Source organism: Ranitomeya variabilis, chromosome 2 (assembly GCF_051348905.1).
Source record: "Ranitomeya variabilis isolate aRanVar5 chromosome 2, aRanVar5.hap1, whole genome shotgun sequence".
NCBI lineage: Eukaryota > Metazoa > Chordata > Amphibia > Anura > Dendrobatidae > Ranitomeya > Ranitomeya variabilis.
In genome coordinates, this window is record NC_135233.1 from 20761273 (window position 1) to 20783458 (window position 22186).

General features: G+C 44.6%; 1 protein-coding gene across 1 annotated transcript in view; it reads left to right on the plus strand.

Moving 5' to 3' along the window:
- The window catches only part of LOC143808908 (uncharacterized), an 86767-nt gene that overhangs the window by 1938 nt on the left and 62643 nt on the right, over window positions 1–22186 (plus strand). The window contains 6 exon segments of the mRNA XM_077292089.1: window positions 5487–5576; window positions 5757–5901; window positions 6014–6181; window positions 6265–6388; window positions 8151–8261; window positions 9474–10461. Coding sequence (XP_077148204.1) covers window positions 5791–5901; window positions 6014–6181; window positions 6265–6388; window positions 8151–8261; window positions 9474–10461 — 1502 coding nt within the window. The 5' untranslated portion in view covers window positions 5487–5576; window positions 5757–5790.

Genomic DNA, 22186 nt, shown 5'->3' on the forward strand with positions numbered 1-22186 from the left:
CATGCCCCCAGTGAAGGGCAATCTTGCTGAGGTTTTCTCTAGTGCTTCACCTGCGGTTTGTTTGCATGTTCCCCTTCTCAGCTCTTTTGCCATTTTGTTACATTCAGGGTCTGAGGGGGATTTTCACGTATACCAAAGGTCTTTTTGGGTAACTTTGTTTTTCATCCATCTTTCATGTATGACTGTATGAACACATCCTTAGCCCTGTGTCTCACCCTCTGTCTGTGTGCACTCTGTTCTGTTGTTTTGGGTTACACTCTGTGTATAGTTGCGCATGCAGTTAAAAACACAGGGTCAGCCAACATTGAGTGAGGTGCCATTGCGTTATTTTAGGGTGCCAACCTCGACAGTCAGGCAGGGGCAAATCAGTGTCAGGTAAGGGATTTGCCTAGTCTGTATATGAACCTGTGATGTGCAGGTTTAACATCTCCCCTCGTTTGTTCATCACCGTGTGAATGTTAGGGCTCAACCATAACACGGTGATCGTCCTCTCCAACGCATCAGGTGGTTTCCTCTCCTTGATGGGAATCTACGCTGGAAGTGAGCGGTAAAGAGAAAAGGAAGAAAAGTCCTAACCAAAGCCTATCTCGGTGTTTAGAAGAGCAGTCTAAATGCCTGTAACGCCGGCCTTTAGGTCTCTGGAAGCACGGTCCACTTTTGGCTCAGTCATTCGTGTGAAGTCCTCAAAAAGGTCGGCCCTACCCTTTGAAGATTCTGGAGTGTTAAGAGACCTCCTGGATAAAAAAGGAGATGGGTATCTGAGACACGGGAAGCTATGGCAGGGGGGTTGAAACCGGTGATTGCCGGAACCTGTACCGCCCATTCCCAAATGATTTAGTTACAACAAGTGGAGGAACAACTGAAAGATAAAACCCTGAGAGAGAAGATTTTGGTTAACTTGCCATTATTACACGGAGCTGCAGCATTTTTAGAAGATACATCTGCAGATTCCGTAAGACTAGCAGCTCGGTCTGTTTTTGAAGTACAGCAAGACATGGCTTCAGTCTAAGAGCAAACTGTTCTCTATCCCGTGTGTTGGCCAATTCTTGTTTGGGAAGAAATTGGACCATATTTTAGAAAAAGGCAGAGACAAAAAGAAGAGCTTTCCCTGTTTTTTTTTCACAGCAAATACAAAAAAAAGTTCCTTTTGGAGGAAAAGTTATAATAGAGGATGTCCTCTTCCATTCGGTTTGTGGCCCCAAGAGTCTTCACCAAGGTAATAGCTGAGATGACTGCCTATCTTCATGTCTGCAACACCATTATTATTCCTTACCTAGATAACTTCCTGATAGTGTGAAAATCAGAGGAGCACTGAGCAACACAGTTGGAAGATAAAAGGGTCATCTTAGAAGATCTTGGCAGGATTATAAACACTCACAAGCCAAAACTAAATCCAGTAAGAATACAATGATTTCTGGGCTCAATCTAAACTCCGAGTTTCAAACTTGTCTTTTACCCGAGAAGAAAAAGGACAAGATAGTAGCCCTTGCCTCAACAACAATGGAAATTCCAAAAATGACCTTAAGGAAGGCAACGTCACTGTTGGGAACTCTAACCTCCTGCATTCCAGTGATGGCGTAGGCCCTTCTACACACGATGCAGCTTCAGTGGGATATATTATCATCACAAAGGTTGCAAAGAGGGCATTTAAAAGGGAAGGTAGAACTTTCTTTGAGAACCCGAAATTCCCTCTTGTCATGGACAGACAGGACAAACCTAGCATCAGGGGTTCAATGGTTGAAGCCAGTAATAAACATTATTACAACAGATGTGAGCAAATCAGGTTGGGGGCTCACCTGAGAGATCAGACAATTCAGGGTTCTTGGTCACTCTTCAAGAGAGGTCAATCGTCAGACCTGAAGGAGTTATGGGCAGTAAAAAGAGCTCTAAAAGGCTTTCTTTCTTCTCTCCTTGATCGCCACGTCCGTGTCATGTCAAACAACTGTGCTACGGTGGCGTATATCAACCACCATGGGGGAACAAGGTCCCAATCTCTAATGGAAATGTCACAATGTGTTATGTCCCCACGGAAGATCTGGAGTTAGACGGTCACATCAGGTAATGAATCTCAGGTCTTGTTTAAATGGATTTCCTTTTCTTCAGTGCTGAGAGGGTTAAGGTCTCATTCCATGCTGGATGTGACCATACAGCCTGGTTGTTCTCAGCTGCAACTACTTATCACTTAATCCCTATATATATACTGGCTGTAAGTTTAGTCCTTGCTGGTGAAAGATTTGTCTTCCTGTGCTAGTGCTAAAGCTGAGTAGTTGGAGTGGAGTTGTAATAGTAGTGATCTGTTGTTTGCTGTTGTACGTGTGAGGTTATCTTCTGGTCCCTACACCCATTTAGGTTATTCATCCCTGTCCCTATCCTCATCCCTATTGATGGTGAGTGCTTTTGTATGATGGTGGTTTTCTGTTATCCATGTTTGTCTTTGTGCCTTACATTTCTGTCCCATGACACATGGGTAGGGACCTGGGCCTCTTTAAATTCAAGAGTACCCTCGAGACAAAGATAGTTTAGGTCCCAGTTCCAGGGACAATTTAAGGCCCCTCTTCCTTATTGAAGACTGTTACAGGGTGACAAGAAGCTGCAAACAAGCCTTTTAATCTAGCAGAGCAACACCTTCTATCCCTAACAGAGCTGCACATAAAGGGAACGAAGAACACCAAGACAGACCATGGCAAAGACCATGATTCTCCCTAATGGGAATAATGTCAGTGTCAGATCCATGGATCCTGCCGGAGATCCCAGACGTTCTGTCCAGTTTGCCACTCTCAAATGAAGGGCTTCCATCTAACAACATGGAATTTGAGAGTTTAATATTGAGTTGGAAAGGTTTTTCTCCAAGGTTAGTTTCCACTTTATTGAAAAGTAAGAAACCTATAGCAACAAAAATTTACAGCAGAAGGTGGAAAAAATGTTGGGAGTTTTTAAGGAATGCTTTGGGAAAAAAGGCCCCAATCAGTTCCAAAGCAGAGTTTCTCCAGAGGGGATTTAAGCTTGAAGTACCTACAAATACCCTCAAGGTTCAGGTTTCAGCCTTGGGCACATTATACAATTAGAATCTCACAGCTAATAAATGGATATTGAGGTTTATAAAATCCTGTGACAGATCCAGACCTGTCCCAATTTCCAGGGTCCCCCCATGGGATCAGTACTGGAGGCATTAATCAAAAATCCATTCAAACCTTTACAGGAATTATCAATTAAATATCATACCCTAAAAACAATTATTTTGGTAGCACTGACCTTGGCACGTAAGGTGAGCGATATCCAGGACCTTTCAATAAACCCTCCCTATAAGCAGGTATATGAGGATAGGAATATATTAAAACTGATCCGGCATAGCTTCCCAAGGTAGCCTTAAAGTTTCCTAAGAGTCAAGAGATTATCCTGTCCTCCTTCTGTAATAACTCTAGGAATTCAGGAGAAAAAAGTTTTGTAATCTCGATGTTAGAAGAACATTGTTAGAATACATGTCTTTATCTAGTCAGTGCAGGAAAAACCAGTCCATGTTTATAGCTTTTCAGGGTAGCAGAAGGGGGTTTAAGGTATCAAAGAGTATGATTGCAAGGTGGATCAGGTATTCTGTTAGTTTAGCCTATTTTGCTAGCGGTACTCCAGTTCCTGAGGGCATCAAAGCTCATTCCATTGGCCTCCTGGGCAGTATCTATTGGTCAGATTTGTAAGGCCGCAACATGGTCCTCACCCTCTACTTGCTTTAAGCTCTACAGACTTAACCTTTGTTACAAGGTTGCTGCAAGCAGTGGTCCCTTCCTAAGGTGGTTTGTCCATAAATCTCACAGGTTTTCTATAATGGGTGAAGGGAAAACACCAAGGTTATTTACCACTAGCCGTTTTTCCAGAGCCCATGACAGCACCCATATATTTGTAAGGAGGTGGTTGGGACCCTCAGTTGCTCCCTCTCTCCTGTATGCCGGGCATGTGTGCCCCATGCGGTGCCCTGACGGTTTGGCTATAAAATACTCTGGTAATATGATGTATTACTGTTATTCATGTGCTGTGTTTGTATGTCTGATGTTGTCTTAATGTATTCCTATTGTGCATTGCAATATACAACATGCATATGTTAGATTAGGGCTAGTAATAGGTTAACTGAGGTGGCTGGATCAGCAGCCTCAAAGGGACAGGAAATTCCTGTTTCCCAGTCAGTGCAGGGCAGACTTGCCCAGGGCCAGAGGCTCTGCAGTGTCGGGAGCCTAAGACTCCCCTGGAGGGGAAAAAGTGCTGCCCCGAAACCCTGGGCAATGGAAACGGGCACCAAGACTGAGAAAGTGCCCACCCAGAGACTGTTAGGAGCCGTATGGGAGCTGATGCTGCTGTGATGTGACAACTTTTGCCAGGGAAAGCGCAGGAAGTTATATCTCCTTGTTTCTTCTTTATTAAACAAGTTTTCTACTGTTGCAACTGAAGAGTGCCGTGTGATACCTGTGGAGAACGCCGTTCCTATGTGGAGAGCAGCCGAGTGCTGGGGGTAATTGACTCTGCTATAGGGCTGGGAATGCATCTGTCCGTTTATGTGCAAGGGGCCGGGGTGCTCACTGACTGTGACTTAGGAGACTCGCCCACGACTACCACCCCGTGCCACCTTGTTACATATTCACTCCCCCTTTTCTCACCATGTGGATATGCACAATAGATTTTGGTAAATTGATGATGGTGTAGGTTATGTATATAATTTTTTAGAGGTCCTCTCATACTCTGTAACCCAACTGATGTGGGGGAGGGAGAGGTGCTACCCTTTCATTTCAGTAGGTTTCCTGTCCTTTGTGGGTGATTCTCTCTCTCTGATGTGCTGTCATAGGTTCTGGAAAAAATGGCTTCCGGTAAGTAACCTTGGTGTTTTTGTGCACAGTTGTCACTTGACCTTGTTACTATAAAAGGTCTTGGGCTTTTGACCACAATTCTTCCATGATGACCACTTCTGGCCAGACATCTCCAAACAATAGATGGGCATAGCAGGGTCCCACTAGTTGCTGCCAGATCTGAGCTGATGGCACTGTTGGACAACTTCCAATTTCAAAGGGAAGTAACATGATGTGTCTTTCATCTGCTGCACTAAGTTTCTTTGGCCGACAACTGCATCTACGGTCCACAATGTCACACTTTTTTGTTTTTCTTCAAAAGAACTTGTACAGCACATCTTGAAATCTTAGTCTGCTTTGAAATGTTTGCTTGGGAGAGACCTGGCTGGTGCAGTATAACTACCATGTGACTTCTTGCTTCTGTCTCTGACCAGTGACATTTTGCGCAAGTTTACCTAAAAGAACTGATGAAGTTGATGGAATTTAGAGTTCTCTTTTGTTTATCCCCTTTGCATTCTGTTAATTGATAAACATAAAATCAATGCTTCTATTTTTCAAAGCTTCTTACTATGCAGCATTTTCCCAAAACTGTTGCACAGTATTGTATATGTATGTTATAGTGTGATGCTTAAATGGTTATTTCCTTTGCCACACAAGGCCCTTCAGGGACCCAGTACACAAGATCAGTTTTTTGGGGAAGACATATGTGCAGGACCCTACCAACAAAACAAGCCAGAGCAAGGAAAGGTAAATGTCTGATTTATTTATTTATATAGTTTCTTGGAGGAGGCTATTCTGGGGTGTGAAGTTGGGGTAGGGGCATATTATAAAGTTTTGCATAGATAGGCAGCATTTTCTAGTCACTATTCTTCATCTAACATATCATTTCAGATGTGTTTTTCCACCGATTCCTCCTTGTTCCCTCAGATTCTTGATGTTCGGGACTCTTGTCCTTTATTAGATGATGGTCTTCTCCATCAGTGACCCCCCGAGGATGGAGCAGGACACAGACCACATGGCGGCTCGGATATTAGACCTCACCCTGGAGATAATCTACTGGATCACTGGAGAGGTGAGATCTTCACATCACATCACTCTGATCTCTAGGAATAAAGCAGGGAAATGACGGGAAAGGTGAAGGATTCTTGGCCTCTGTGTAGTGATCGGCGTCTCCCCATACACAGGATCACACAGTAGTGAAGACGTCGTCTGGGGATTGTGTGACCCCCTGTGTGTCAGGAGGGCGGAGCAGGACCCCGAGTGACATCACCGAGCCTCCACCTCATTCACTGATACATGAGCAGAAGATCCTAGAACTGACCAATAGGATCACTGAGCTGCTGAGCGGAGAGGTGAGCGCTGCCGGGAATGCTGGGACATTATACAATAACGCCGGGGGAGGGGTCTGCTAATGGCGGGTCATTGTGTGTGTCAGGTTCCTATAAGGTGTCAGGACGTCACCGTCTATTTCTCCATGGAGGAGTGGGAGTATATAGAAGGACACAAGGATCTGTACAAGGACGCCATGATGGAGGATCACCGGTCCATCACATCTCCGGGTAAGAGGAGACCTTCCTGGGTTGTAGAGAACAGGTCTGAGAGTCGTCTAGATTAGATCTGGGTAAATTGCGGTCTGTGTGCCACACCCAGCTTTTTGGCTGTCATTTTCTGGCCCACGGACATACACAGCCAAATGGTGAAAATCCCATACTGCAGTGGTGCGCACGTATGTTAGGTACTTGCCGCCGCGTCACCCGAGCAGCATATTGTGAATTCCTGCCACCAGCATGTAACACCTGTTAAGGCACCACGTGGCGGGTACATGATAAGCGGCCATGTAAACATGTTGATGCCTTATTGAATGACTCAAATATCTTTTCTCCCGGCCCAAAGTTTGATTCTGGAATAGAACAAGGCTCATTCTGTTGCAGAATCACACTTTGGGCCGGGTGAAAAGATATTTGGGCCTCTAGGAAAATGTGACGGTTACCTCCTGCACTGACGCCGTTCATCCGCTCTGAGCCCTTTGTTCCTTGTCGGTTCTTTTGGTTATCTAAATATATCGTCTACTACAGTGCACGTCACCGCTGCACCCGAACACTGAGTGTAGCGTCCGTGTTGATGAAGGCAGCACAAAAAGGTGAACTCAGTGATTAGTTGCAGTGGTACCCGATAGTTATGACATCACCACTGCAGCCAGTACACAGGTGATGGAGCAGCCGCGGTGGAGAGGTAGCGCCATAAGAGACCACAACTGCCTGGGCTTTAGTATGGAGTCCTGATGTCTCTGGGCAGAAAGCTAAGAAGGACATAGACCTTCAGTCAGTGCTGCAAGAATATAATGGCGATAGAGTCAAAGCGAACCAATAAATTAACCCTTTCCAATTCACCTTTAAATGTGAACAAGAGAAAATAAGGCGTCTTTTAATGTAACTTTTAGTTTTAATTTTTTTCTCGTTAGCAGCAGACCTCAACAATAACAGATACAATTAGTGTCATCATTCATTAATTTGGGAGTTAATGGTTCAACTTTTGGGGGGGCAGTTTATCAATGTTATTTTTTATTTTTTTTAAGGTCTGAGGTGTGATTTATTAGAAACGATAGTCTAGTCTGGTAAAAGAAAAAAAGAAAATTCCCAAGGAGCTTGGAGCCGTGAATAAGAGCAAGCTAAATGATACTGGGCTACTGGCACCCACCTGGATTCTGGCGCTCATTGGTCTGCAACAACAGAGAATGAGACTTCACCATTCCACCAGCAGCTGGAGCACAGCGGCCTGTGATTGGCTGCAGTGGTCAGGCAGCTTGAGCAAGGCATCATTAGATGTCTTTCTGATGACTTTTCCATCAACAGCAGGACCGCTGCAGACAATCAGATGCTTTGTATGTCATATCATCAGAAAAATATTCAATGATGCGCTGCTCAAGTCTCCTGACCACTGCAGCTAGTCACTGGTTGTAGTGCTCCTGCTGCTTGTGGAACCGTGAAGTCTCCTCATGCTGTTTCATCTCAGAAGACAGAGCAGCCTGTGCTGGATCCAGTTGGGTGCCAGGTAGTCGAGTACACCTAGCTTGTTATTCTATAAAACTTTATGCCCGTGGGGAAACTATTTTTGCCTGGACAAAACCCTATTAGGGTCTGGTGTCCTGTTTATTTACGAGGTCTAGTCTGAGGATTGAATTAATTTTGGGGTCTGAATATATTTTGGTATCTGATCTGGGATTTGATGGCTTCCCCAACCTTCATCTTTTATGTATGTGGCTGTATTGTGCGTGTGTCTTGATCCCTATGTAGTGCATTGTTTGCTTCCACAACCCCTTAGATTGTATTCCTGGCAGCAGCTTGTTAGAGCGGAGGAGCGGTCAGATAATGGAGTGTAAAGAGGAGAAGAGCGTGGAGGTGCAGACTGCAGAACAGAAAGAGCCTGATAACAGTGAGTAATGTCGGCTGTGGTCCTGTGTATCTGTGTCTCTTCTTAACTTTATTAAAAATAGTGGCAGAGTAAGGTGAAGCTGGGTTACTGGCACGGGTCGTCAAGTTGGAAAGAGAGGGACTGGAAATCTATGGGCCATTGGACAAGAATGGCTGCAGAAGGCAGCTCAGAGGTCCTGAAGATGTCACCTACCCACAGGACAAGAATGCTAGGAATAACCCTTTAACTGAGCTAAAGGGACCCTGTGTCACAAAATTGCAAGGGACAATGGGCACCTACCCTCTGCCTCAAGCTAGGGGAAACCTTATGTTATCCCTGTCCCCCGGATTACCCCAGATGGTGGAGACGCTGAGGTCTCGTTCCTTGCTATGCTATTATATTAACTTCTCTGTTCCCTCCCAAACCCAGGGGGGTATGGGACAGAGGTATATAGGATAACACAAACCAGACAGACAGGGATAGGCCGGGGTCACACTTGCGAGTGCAATGCGAGAAACTCGCATCAATACCCAGCACTGCCGGCCGCACTCGGGACCAGAGCCTGCGGCTGCATGTATTTGTATGCAGCTGCACGCACCGTTCCCGAGTGTCGGGTATTGATGCAAGAGACTCGTGCGTGTTTCTCGCATTGCACTCGCAAGTGTGACGCCGGCCATAAAAGAAAACTGTAATCACATAAATACCCTTACAAAAGAACTGAGTGGGAATTGGGGGAGGAACAGGAAGGACAAACCAAATGCGACGATTAGGATAAACACACAAAGCAACTCCACGCAAATATCCTCTAAAAAACATTCCAACCGGCTACTCCGAACACTGATCTTCTCCTTCAACTCCAAGGTAGTGGTAAACTAACACTGTCAACTCCCAAGTGCCAGTGGTGAGCATATATACCAGAGGGGAGTGGCCAAAACAGAACAGCTGAGACAATTCAGGATGGAGAACTCCAGGAGTCATACAGCACTGATTAACCCTCGCAATAACTGAGCAGGGAAAAGCTGCAGTGCTAATAGAAAGGTGAAGCAGTTCTAGTCAGTGCAGGGGTTTTGGTAACAAAACGCCCCTCTCTGCCGCGGTATCCCCGTGACACTCTGATACCTCTGTGTATACATGTGTTTGCTTTTTCTTGCTTTCATACTATTGTCTTAACACTTTCTCATATATTAAAAAAAATAAATACATTTTAGAAAATAAGACATTTTTATTTTCCAGGTGAATTTGAAATGAAAGCCTCCAATGAACATCACCATTTGACTCCCTGTAATGAAGCAAAACATAACAAAACCAGACAAGACAATTCAGTGATTCCTAATGCACATACAGCCCTTCAGAGCATAAATCTGTCCACTGATACTGCTGTCTCCAAGTCACTGTCTTTGCATGAAACAATTCAGAAAAATGAAAGACCATTTCCATGTTTAGAATGTGGGAAATATTTTAGTCGGAAATCAAATCTTATGGAACATATGAGATTTCACACCGGCGATAAGCCGTTTTTATGTCCTGAATGTGGGAAATGTTTCAGTCGGAAACAAAATCTTAAGGGACATCTAAGAACTCACACAGGGGAGAAGCCATATTCATGTTCAGAATGTGGGAAATGTTTTGGTGACAAATCAGGTCTTGTTGACCATCAAAAAACTCATACAGGAGAGAAGCCGTTTTCATGTCCTGAATGCGGAAAATGTTTTAGTCAAAAACAACATCTTATGGGACATCTAAGAATGCACAGAGGGGAGAAACCATTTTCATGTTCAGAGTGTGGGAAATACTTTGTTCGAAGATCAAATCTTATTAACCATCAGAGAACTCACACAGGGGAGAAGCCATATTATTGTTCAGAATGTGGGAAATATTTTGGCCACAGATCGGGTCTTATGTATCATCAGAGAACTCATACGGGGGAAAAACCTTTTCCATGTACAGAATGTGAGAAATATTTTGTCTACAAATCAGATCTTGCGAAACATCAGAAAACTCACACAGGGGAGAAGCCATATTCATGTTCCCAATGTGGTAAATGTTTTAGTGACAAATCCACTCTTGTTAAACATCAGAGAACTCACACAGGGGAGAAGCCGTTTTCATGTTCAGAATGTGGGAAGCGTTTTAGCTACAAATCAACTTTTGCTAGACATCAGAAAAGTCACAGTTAGGACAAATCATTTTAGTGTAGGAAATCTTTTACATGTGGAGCTTTGTGATGTACACCTTTTTAATGTAAATTAAACTAGAAGAATCTTGAGTCCCGGTCTTTTGTATTAGTGTTTGGTAAGACTGCTATCCCAGATGCAAGTACTACAAAGCAAGGTGATGCACTGGATAGATTGTACTACAACTCCATTTTACAACAGAAAACTATGATTTGGAAATCTCTTACACCCATATTTTATTCACAGCAGAACATAGATCACAAATCAGAACATGTAAGTTGGACATTATTCCATTGCATTTGAAAAGAAAATCTCATTTAGAAGTTGAGGGCAGCAACACATTTAAAAAAAAGTTGGGACAGGGTTGGGAAAAGGCTGGAAAAGCAAACGGTAATGAAAAACAGATGGAGGGTCAATTTTCAACTAAGTCACATAACTGTATAAAAAGAACGAGAGGCAGAGGGTCCCAGAAGCAAAGATAATAATAATAATTTTATTTATATAGCGCCAACATATTCTGCAGCACTTTACATTATAGAGGGGATTTGTACAGACAATAGACATTACAGCTAGTGATGAGCGAGTATACTCGTTGCTCGGGTGGTCTCAGAGTATTTGTTAGTGTTCGGAGATTTAGTTTTCAGGTTTTCATCACCACAGCTGAATGATTTACTTCTGTTAGCTAGCCTGAGTACATGTGGGGGTTGCCTGGTTGCTAGGGAATCTCCACATGTAATCAAGCTGGCTAGTAGCTGTAAATCATGCTGCTCAGGCGATGAAAACTTGATCTCCGAGCACTAACAAATACTCAGAGACCACTCGAGCGTGCTCGGGAAAACCCAAGCAACGAGTACACTCGCTCATTACTAATTACAGCATAACAATAAACACAGATCAACAGATACCAGGAGGAATGAGGGCCCTGCTCGCAAGCTTACAAACTATGAGGAAAAGGGGAGACACGAGAGGTGGATGGTGACAATTGCTTTAGTTATTTGGACCGGCCATAGTGTAAGGCTCGGGTGTTCATGTAAAGCTGCATGAACCAGGTAACTGCCTAAATATGTAACAGTACAGACACAGAGGGCTATTAGCTGTATAAAGCGCGGGAGAACATGATGCGAGGAACCTGATTATGGTTTAAGTTTTTTGAATGGGCCACACAGGGATAGTTAGGTTAATGCATTGAGGCGGTAGGCCAGTCTGAACAAATGAGTTTTTAGGCCACGCTTAAAACTGTGGGGATTGGGGATTAATCGTATTAACCTAGGTAGTGCATTCCAGAGAATCGGCGCAGCACGTGTAAAGTCTTGGAGACGGGAATGGGAGGTTCTGATTATTGAGGATGCTAACCTGAGGTCATTAGCGGAGCGGAGGGCACGGGTAGGGTGGTAGACTGAGACCAGAGAGGAGATGTAGGGTGGTGCTGAGCCATGGAGTGCTTTGTGGATGAGGGTAATAAGTTTGTACTGGTTGGTCAGAGGTCAAAGATGGTCAGAGGTCACCGATCTTAGGTCAACTGCACTAAAAATTGTGGAACAATTTCAGAAAAATGCTTCTGAAAGTAAATTGTAAATACTTTGAATATCTCATTATCTGGAGCACATAATATCATCAGAAGATTCATAGATTCTGGAGAAATCAAAGTGCACAAGGTACAAGACAAGGCCTACGGTCAATATTGGATGCTCATGATCTATGGGCCCCCAGGTGGCACTGCATTAAAGACAGGTATAATTCAGTCCTGCAGATCAATGCGTGGGCTCAAGAAAACTTCCATAAATCATTGTCCGCAAACACAGTTCACTAAGCAATGAAACTGAAATCTCCATCATGCCTAGAAGAAGCCTGCATCTCTGGTAGTATGGGGTTGGCCACATACTGCATCTATCACAACAGGATGGTGTCACAGAAGAAGATTTCATGGGATGATGCGGCCGCCTGTGGTACAGATCTTTCACCAATAAAATGTATTTTGCAAATTAGAAAACTAAAAATCTGGCAAAGATCCTGAACTGAAGAGCAGCGAGAGTCAGACATCAGACAAGAACAACATTCCTCTCCCAAAACTCAAGCAACTTCCTCCTCACTTTCCCGACCTTTACCAACTGTAAAAAGATGAGGAGATGCTGCGCAATGGTGGGCATGGCCCGGGGACAACTATTTTGAGATGTATTGCAGGAATCAATTTCTAAAGAAGTAAATTTTTTCAAATGAAATAGAAAAATATCCAACATTGAACTTCTCATCTGTGTCCTCTGTTCTGTGAGAATAAAATATAAGAGATTTCCAAATCATTTTTGGAATTGGATTTACTCATATTCAGATGCGGGAGCTTGTTGGGGTTCGCCATGTGGTAGGAAGGGGTGAAGAAGACATCTGAGGTGGCCCTTAGCTTTAGTAACCATGTTTACAAGTATGGTGGGGCACACTAATCTAGTGGTTAAAGTAGAACCTCAGTAGATGACCCAACTGTCACTGAGAAAAAAATTACTATAGAGAGACCAAGACCCATATAACTGCCATAAGGTAATCATAGAGTGGTAGATACCAAAGTGGGGAAGAACTTTTTGGTGGTTGGATCTAAATGAGATTGAAAAGAAACCAGAGTTTCTGGGGAAGATGGAGAGTCGCTTGAAGTTGATTGCTTTGTTCGTATGATATGTCCAAAGTAGGCAAGTCGTAGCTTGGTGATCCTTTCGTTGAGTGAGATGTCTGGCTTGGTTTGTTCTTCTTGCCATCCATGGTATTGATAACATCCTTCTCCATAACCACGTTTTGAAGGCGACGATTCTTCTTCTATCTTGTTTCTTTATAGTCCAGGTTTCGCATCCCTATGTCTTTACAGAAAAGACCAGACTGTGTACGGTGTTGTGAATTAGACTTCTTGGCTCCCTCTGGTGGTTATTTGTGATATGACTCTGGGATTTTCTTTCCTCAGTTTGCACCCACCTGGGTCGTTAGTCCAGGGGTGTTGCTATATAAACCTCCTGGATCCTTAGTCCAGTGCCTGGCATCGTTGTAATCAGATCCTTTTTGTTTGCTCCTATCTGCTGGTCCTGGTTCGTGCAAAATTAAGCTAAGTCCTGCTTCTTTGTTTTTTGGGTTATTTGCTTGCTCTCATTTTTGTCCAGCTTGTACTAAATGTGATTCCTGACCTTGCTGGAAGCTCTAGGGGGCTGGTGTTCTCCCCCCGGGCCGTTAGACGGTTCGGGGGTTCTTGAATATCCAGCGTGGATATTTTTGATAGGGTTTTTGCTGACCATATAAGTTATCTTACTATATTCTGCTATTAGCTAGTGGGCCTCTCTTTGCTAAATACCTAGCTCATCCTTACGTTTGTCTTTTCCTCTTACCTCACCGTTATTATTTGTTGGGGGCTTGTATCCAACTTTTGGGGTCTTTTCTCTGGAGGCAAGAAAGGTCTTTCTTTTCCCTTCTAGGGTTAGTTAGTTCTCCGGCTGGCGCGAGACGTCTAGGATCAACGTAGGAACGTTCCCCGGCTGCTGGTATTTGTGGTGCTAGGATTAGATATATGGTCAGATCAGTTACCACTGCCCTATGAGCTGGTTTTTGTGTTTGCAGACTTAGAAACTATTTCTGAGACCCTCTGCCATTGGGGTCATAACAGTATGCCAGGCCAACATTGAATGTTTATTGCATTGCAGAAGTGGGATAATAAGAAAGGAAATTCTGAGTTTTTTTTTTTTCCTCTCTTCCTCCCCTTTACCTTTGAGTGGCTTGTGCTTGCTACAGACATGAATGTCCAGACCTTGATTACAAGTGTAGACCAGCTTGCTGCTCGTGTGCAGGGCATACAAGATTTTGTTACCAGTAGTCCAATGTCTGAACCTAAAATACCTATTCCTGAACTGTTCTCTGGAGACCGATTTAGGTTTAGGAATTTCAAGAATAATTGTAAATTGTTTCTTTCTCTGAGACTCCGTTCATCTGGAGATCCAGCTCAGCAAGTGAAAATTGTTATCTCTTTTTTACGGGGCGACCCTCAGGATTGGGCTTTTTCGCTAGGGCCAGGAGATCCGGCATTGGCAAATATTGATGCGTTTTTTCTGGCGCTCGGATTGCTTTACGAGGAACCCAATCTTGAAGTTCAGGCAGAAAAAGCCTTGCTGGCTATTTCTCAGGGCCAGGATGAAGCTGAAGTGTATTGCCAAAAATTTCGGAAATGGTCCGTGCTTACTCAGTGGAATGAGTGTGCTCTGGCCGCAAATTTCAGAAATGGCCTTTCTGAAGCCATTAAGAATGTGATGGTGGGTTTCCCCATTCCTACAAGTCTGAATGATTCTATGGCGCTGGCTATTCAAATTGACCGGCGTTTGCGGGAGCGCAAAACCGCTAATCCTCTGGTGGTGTTGTCTGAACAAACATCTGATTTAATGCAATGTGATAGAATTCAGACTAGAAATGAGCGGAAAAATCATAGACGTCAGAATGGGTTATGTTTTTACTGTGGTGATTCTACACATGTTATATCAGCATGCTCTAAACGCCTAACAAGGGTTGTTAGTCCTGTCGCCATTGGTAATTTGCAACCTAAATTTATTTTGTCTGTGACTTTAATTTGCTCATTGTCTTCTTACCCTGTTATGGCGTTTGTGGATTCAGGTGCTGCCCTGAGTCTTATGGATCTGTCATTTGCCAAGCGCTGTGGTTTTGTTCTTGAACCGTTGGTAAATCCTATTCCTCTTAGAGGTATTGATGCTACGCCATTGGCGGAAAATAAACCGCAGTTTTGGACGCAGGTAACCATGTGCATGACTCCTGAACATCGGGAGGTGATTCGTTTTCTTGTTCTGCATAAAATGCATGATTTGGTCGTTTTGGGTCTGCCATGGTTACAGACCCACAATCCAGTCTTGGATTGGAAGGCAATGTCTGTGTCAAGTTGGGGCTGTCAGGGAATTCATGCTGATTCCCCGCCGGTGTCTATTGCTTCCTCTACTCCTTCGGAAGTTCCTGAGTATTTGTCTGATTATCAGGATGTCTTTAGCGAGTCCAGGTCCAGTGCATTGCCTCCTCATAGGGACTGTGACTGCGCCATAGATTTGATTCCGGGTAGTAAATTTCCTAAGGGAAGATTATTTAATCTGTCTGTACCTGAGCATGCCGCAATGCGTTCGTATATCAAGGAGTCTCTGGAGAAGGGGCATATCCGTCCATCCTCTTCCCCTCTTGGTGCGGGATTCTTTTTTGTGGCCAAGAAGGACGGATCTTTGAGACCTTGTATTGACTATCAGCTTCTGAATAAAATCACTGTTAAATTTCAGTATCCTTTGCCTCTGTTGTCGGACTTGTGTGCCCGGATTAAAGGTGCCAAGTGGTTCACCAAGATAGATCTTCGTGGTGCGTACAACCTTGTGCACATTAAGGAGATGAATGGAAGACTGCATTTAATATGCCCGAAGGTCATTTTGAGTACTTGGTGATGCCTTTTGGGCTCTCTAATGCGCCCTCAGTGTTTCAGTCCTTTATGCATGATATTTTCCGGAAGTATCTGGATAAATTTATGATTGTTTATCTGGATGATATTCTGGTTTTCTCTGCAGATTGGGACTCACATGTGGAGCAGGTCAGGATGGTGTTTCAGGTTTTGCGTGAGAATGCTTTGTTTGTTAAGGGCTCAAAGTGTCTCTTTGGAGTACAGAAGGTTCCCTTTTTGGGGTTTATTTTTTCCCCTTCTGCTGTGGAGATGGACCCAGTCAAGGTCCGAGCTATTCATGATTGGACTCAACCCACGTCAGTTAAGAGTCTTCAGAAGTTCTTGGGTTTTGCTAACTTCTACCGTCGTTTTATCGCTAATTTTTCTAGCGTTGTTAAACCTTTGACGGATATGACCAAGAAAGGTTCTGATGTTGCTAACTGGGCTCCTGCAGCCGTGGAGGCGTTCCAAGAGTTGAAGCGCCGGTTTACTTCGGCTCCTGTTTTGTGCCAGCCTGATGTCTCACTTCCCTTTCAGGTCGAAGTGGATGCTTCTGAGATTGGGGCAGGGGCCGTTTTGTCACAGAGAGGCCCTGGTTGCTCGGTAATGAGACCATGTGCTTTCTTCTCCAGGAAGTTTTCGCCTGCTGAGCGGAATTATGATGTCGGCAATCGGGAGTTGCTGGCCATGAAGTGGGCATTTGAGGAGTGGCGTCATTGGCTCGAGGGTGCTAAGCATCGTGTGGTGGTCTTGACTGATCACAAAAAACTGATGTATCTCGAGTCTGCTAAACGCCTGAATCCTAGACAGGCCCGCTGGTCATTGTTTTTCTCCCGTTTTGACTTTGTGGTCTCGTATTTACCAGGTTCAAAGAATGTAAAGGCTGATGCTCTTTCAAGGAGCTTTGTGCCTGACTCTCCTGGAGTCGCAGAACCAGTTGGTATTCTTAAAGAGGGAGTTATCTTGTCAGCCATTTCTCCTGATTGAGATGCGTGTTGCAGAGATTTCAGGCTGGTAGACCTGACTCTTGTCCACCTGACAGACTGTTTGTTCCTGATAGGTGGACCAGCAGAGTCATTTCCGAGGTTCATTCCTTGGTGTTGGCAGGTCATCCGGGAATTTTTGGCACCAGTGATCTGGTGGCTAGGTCCTTTTGGTGGCCTTCCTTGTCACGGGATGTGCGGTCATTTGTGCAGTCCTGTGGGACTTGTGCTCGAGCTAAGCCTTGCTGTTCTCGTGCCAGCGGGTTGCTCTTGCCCTTGCCTGTCCCGAAGAGGCCTTGGACACATATCTCCATGGATTTCATTTCTGATCTCCCGGTGTCTCAGGGTATGTCTGTCATCTGGGTGGTATGTGATCGCTTCTCGAAAATGGTCCATTTGGTGCCTTTGCCTAAGCTGCCCTCCTCTTCCGATCTGGTTCCTGTGTTCTTTCAGAATGTGGTTCGTTTACACGGCATTCCTGAGAATATTGTGTCTGACAGAGGATCCCAGTTTGTTTCCAGGTTCTGGCGATCCTTTTGTGCTAGGATGGGCATTGAGTTGTCGTTTTCGTCTGCCTTTCATCCTCAGACTAATGGACAAACGGAGCGAACTAATCAGACTCTGGAGGCTTATTTGAGGTGTTTTGTTTCGGCAGATCAGGATGATTGGGTGATCTTCTTGCCGTTGGCTGAGTTTGCCCTTAATAACCGGGCTAGTTCCGCTACTTTGGTTTCGCCATTTTTCTGCAACTCTGGTTTCCATCCTCGTTTTTCCTCGGGACATGTGGAGCCTTCTGACTGTCCTGGGGTAGATTCTGTGGTGGATAGGTTGCAGCAGATCTGGAATCATGTGGTGGACAACTTAAAGTTGTCACAGGAGAAGGCTCAGCGTTTTTCATGTTGGGGATTTGGTATGGCTGTCTTCTCGATTTGTTCCTATGAAGGTCTCCTCTCCTAAATTTAAGCCTCGCTTCATCGGTCCTTACAAGATATTGGAAATCCTTAATCCTGTGTCCTTTCGCTTGGATCTTCCGGTGTCGTTTGCCATTCACAACGTGTTCCATAGGTCCTTGTTGCGGCGGTACGTTGTACCTGTGGTTCCTTCTGTTGAGCCTCCTGCTCCGGTGTTGGTTGGGGGCGAGTTGGAGTACGTGGTGGAGAAGATCTTGGATTCTCGTCTCTCCAGACGGAGGCTTCAGTATCTGGTCAAGTGGAAGGGCTATGGTCAGGAGGATAATTCCTGGGTGGTTGCCTCTGATGTGCATGCGGCCGATTTAGTTCGTGCCTTTCACGCTGCTCATCCTGATCGCCCTGGTGGTCTTGGTGAGGGTTCGGTGACCCCTCCTTAAGGGGGGGGTACTGTTGTGAATTAGACTTCTTGGCTCCCTCTGGTGGTTATTTGTGATATGACTCTGGGATTTTCTTTCCTCAGTTTGCACCCACCTGGGTCGTTAGTCCAGGGGTGTTGCTATATAAACCTCCTGGATCCTTAGTCCAGTGCCTGGCATCGTTGTAATCAGATCCTTTTTGTTTGCTCCTATCTGCTGGTCCTGGTTCGTGCAAAATTAAGCTAAGTCCTGCTTCTTTGTTTTTTGGGTTATTTGCTTGCTCTCATTTTTGTCCAGCTTGTACTAAATGTGATTCCTGACCTTGCTGGAAGCTCTAGGGGGCTGGTGTTCTCCCCCCGGGCCTTACGTTTGTCTTTTCCTCTTACCTCACCGTTATTATTTGTTGGGGGCTTGTATCCAACTTTTGGGGTCTTTTCTCTGGAGGCAAGAAAGGTCTTTCTTTTCCCTTCTAGGGTTAGTTAGTTCTCCAGCTGGCGCGAGACGTCTAGAATCAACGTAGGCACGTTCCCCGGCTGCTGTTATTTGTGGTGCTAGGATTAGATATATGGTCAGATCAGTTACCACTGCTCTATGAGCTGGTTTTTGTGTTTGCAGACTTAGAAACTTTTTCTGAGACCCTCTGCCATTGGGGTCATAACAGTACGGGCCGTGTCTTTGTTGCCAGTGATATGTTCCTTGATTTGAAGACCTTGTCCAGTGACTTCATTGTTGTTTCCCCATAGCTATTCTTCTCTTGACTTCCGGTGTCGTCGCTGCATCTTCAGTGATCATCTATCCGAGTAGGTTGAAGTCCCTTACAACTTCCAGTTAATTTCCATCCATCTTGCAGTACATGTATCCCGGTCGTACCTGGCAGTAGTCAATATCTTTGTCTTCTTTGTGTTGAGTAGCGATTCTAATGTAATTTATATAACACTGAAATACCTGGAAACTGCAGAATTGTGAAGACAAAAGAAAGCACATACAGATTGAACTCACCATTTAATGTGCTGCATGTGTTCTCCTTAACTCTATGAACACCTTAATATACACTGCCTTGCGAAAGTATTCGGCTCCCTGGAACTTTTCAACCTTTTCCCACATATCATGCTTCAAACATAAAGATACCAAATGTAAATTTTTGGTGAAGATTCAACAACAAGTGGAACATAATTGTGAAGTTGAAAGAAATTTTTTGGTTATTTTAAATTTTTGTGGAAATTCAAAAACGGAAAAGTTGGGCGTGTAATATTATTCGGCCCCTGTAACTTAATACTTTGTTGCGCCACCTTTTGCTGCGATTACAAGTCGCTTGGGGTACGTCTCTATCAGTTTTGTACATCGAGAGACTGAAATTCTTGCCCATTCTTCCTTGGCAAACACCTCGAGCTCAGTGAGGTTTGAAGGAGATCGTTTGTGAACAGCAGTTTTCAGCTCTTTCCACAGATTCTCCATTGGATTGAGGTCTGGACTCTGACTTGGCCATTCTAACACATGGATACATTTATTTGTGAACCATTCCATTGTAGATTTTGCTTTATGTTTGGGATCATTGTCTTGTTGGAAGACAAATCTCAGTCCCAGTCTCAGGTCTTTTGCAGACTCCAACAGGTTTTCTTCAAGAATGGTCCTGTATTTGGCTCCATCCATCTTCCCATCAATTTTAACCATCTTCCCTGTCCCTGCTGAAGAAAAGCAGGCCCAAACCATGATGCTGCCACCACCATGTTTGACAGTGGGGATGGTGTGTTCAGGGTGATGAGCTGTGTCGCCTTTACGCCAAACATATCATTTGGCATTGTTGCCAAAAAGTACGATTTTGGTTTCATCTGACCAGAGCCACATGTTTGGTGTGTCTCCCAGGCGGCTTGTTGCAAACTTTAAACAACACTTTTTATGGATATCTTTGAGAAATGGCTTTCTTCTTGCCACTCTTCCATAAAAGCCAGATTTGTGCAGTGTACGACTGATTGTTGTCCTATGGACAGACTGTCCCACCTCAGCTGTAGATCTCTGCAGTTCATCCAGAGTGATCATGGGCCTCTTGGCTGCATCTCTGATCAGTCTTCTCCATGTTTGAGATGAAAGTTTAGAGGGATGGCCGGGTCTTGGTAGATTTGCAGTGGTATGATACTCCTTCCATTTCAATATGATCGCTTGCACAGTGCTCCTTGGGAGGTTTAAAGTTTTGGAAATCATTTCGTATCCAAATCTGGCTTTAAACTTCTCCACAACAGTATCACGGACCTGCCTGCTGTGTTCCTTGGTCTTCATGATGCTCTCTGTGCTTCACACAGAACCCTGAGACTATCACAGAGCAGGTGCATTTATACGGAGACTTGATCACACACAGGTGGATTATATTTATCATCATTAGGCATTTAGGACAACATTGGATCATTCAGAGATCCGCAATGAACTTATGGAGGGAGTTTGCTGCACTGAAAGTAAAGGGGCCGAATAATATTGCACGCCCCACTTTTCAGCTTTTGAATTTCCAAAAAAATGTAAAATAACCAATAAATTCCGTTCAACTTCACAATTGTGTTCCACTTGTTGTTGATTCTTCACCAAAAATTTACATTTGGTATCTTTATGTTTGAAGCAGGATATGTGGGAAAAGGTTGAAAAGTTCCATTTTCCTCACACAGTATAAATCCTTCTCTCTCTTCTGCTAGTCCAGCTAACAAGAGTCCTTTACTCAACCCGCGGATTTGTGTCTTCTTTCTCCTATAGAGAACTATGGTGTGAGTATGGCCGGTACTTACGTTTTCTCTTTTTTCTGACTCTCTGGAACTCCCGCCTGGTGCAGCCTCTTCGTCCCTCATACTCTGTCCTATCCTGGCTTTTTACCTTTACGAGTTGTAAACTCTGGGCCGTACTGCTAGTCGTCCTCTCCCAGGACCCATCGATGGTAATTCACACTGTCTCTCAGTCACTTTCCTCATTTCTGCTCCTCATCACACTATCCCTTTTCCTCAGGCTCTTCTCCTCAGCTGTGGCACTGCTCACATTGACCCTCTTACTACGCACTCTGGACCCTTTCTGTCTACCTGACAGGAACTATCGTCCCTTCAGCTTAGCCCTCCCACTCTGGGTTAGTCCAAAACATTACCTCTAACTGTCCCTGTCAGCTGCCTGTTGCTGGGCAGAATACAGCCTTGTCACCAACAACACAGATCACTACACTTATAAACATCATCAATGGACATCACTATTCACATCACAAATTATAACAATTTTCAAGAATGGTAGCTCCATACCTGAGAGGGCCCCACTCACTCCTGGGAAGGCTCAAGCTCTCCAGCGGGTCACTGTCCATGAGGGGTGGGATGTCATCTCCAGGGGGTGGTCGCCCGGTCCTGTTAGCTGCTGCCAGCGTGTGTGGGACGCCGTACCTGCTGGGGCAGTCAGATGGTGGGACGTTCCCTCCGGTGTCTCTGTGGTCTGGGGGTGCAGATTGGGTGTGGTCACATGACTGCTGGGAGGCAGATGTAAACCTGCCATTTCCTCTTTTTGTTGGTGATTATTCCCAGTTAAGGTTACTTAATCCACAGTGCCATTAACGGCGCTGTGGAAAAAGTGTATAGCGCGCCCCAGAGTCAAAATTTATCTGGGGTCTCGGCTTCCGGGGGTAGCCGAGACCCCAGAGAACACGAATCGGGTTTAACAACCCCGATGTTGGGATCGCCTTTATTAACGTTATAACGTCGACCTAAAAAAAAAAAGTCTGATTTTCCATTTAATTTCTCTCTCCTCTGATGTGATCAGATAGGGGTGTGTTGGGGTTAGGGTTATGGTTGGGGTTATGACTAGGGTTGTGCTGGGGTTAGTGTTGGAATTAGAATAGGGGAGTTTCCACTGTTTAGGCACATCAGGGGCTCTCTAAACGCGACATGGCGCCACCATTGATTCCAGCCAATTTTGCATTAAAAAAGTCAAATGGTGCTCCCTCCCTTCCGAGCTCTGCCATGCACTCAAACAGTGGTTTACCCACACATATGGGGTATCAGCGTACTCGG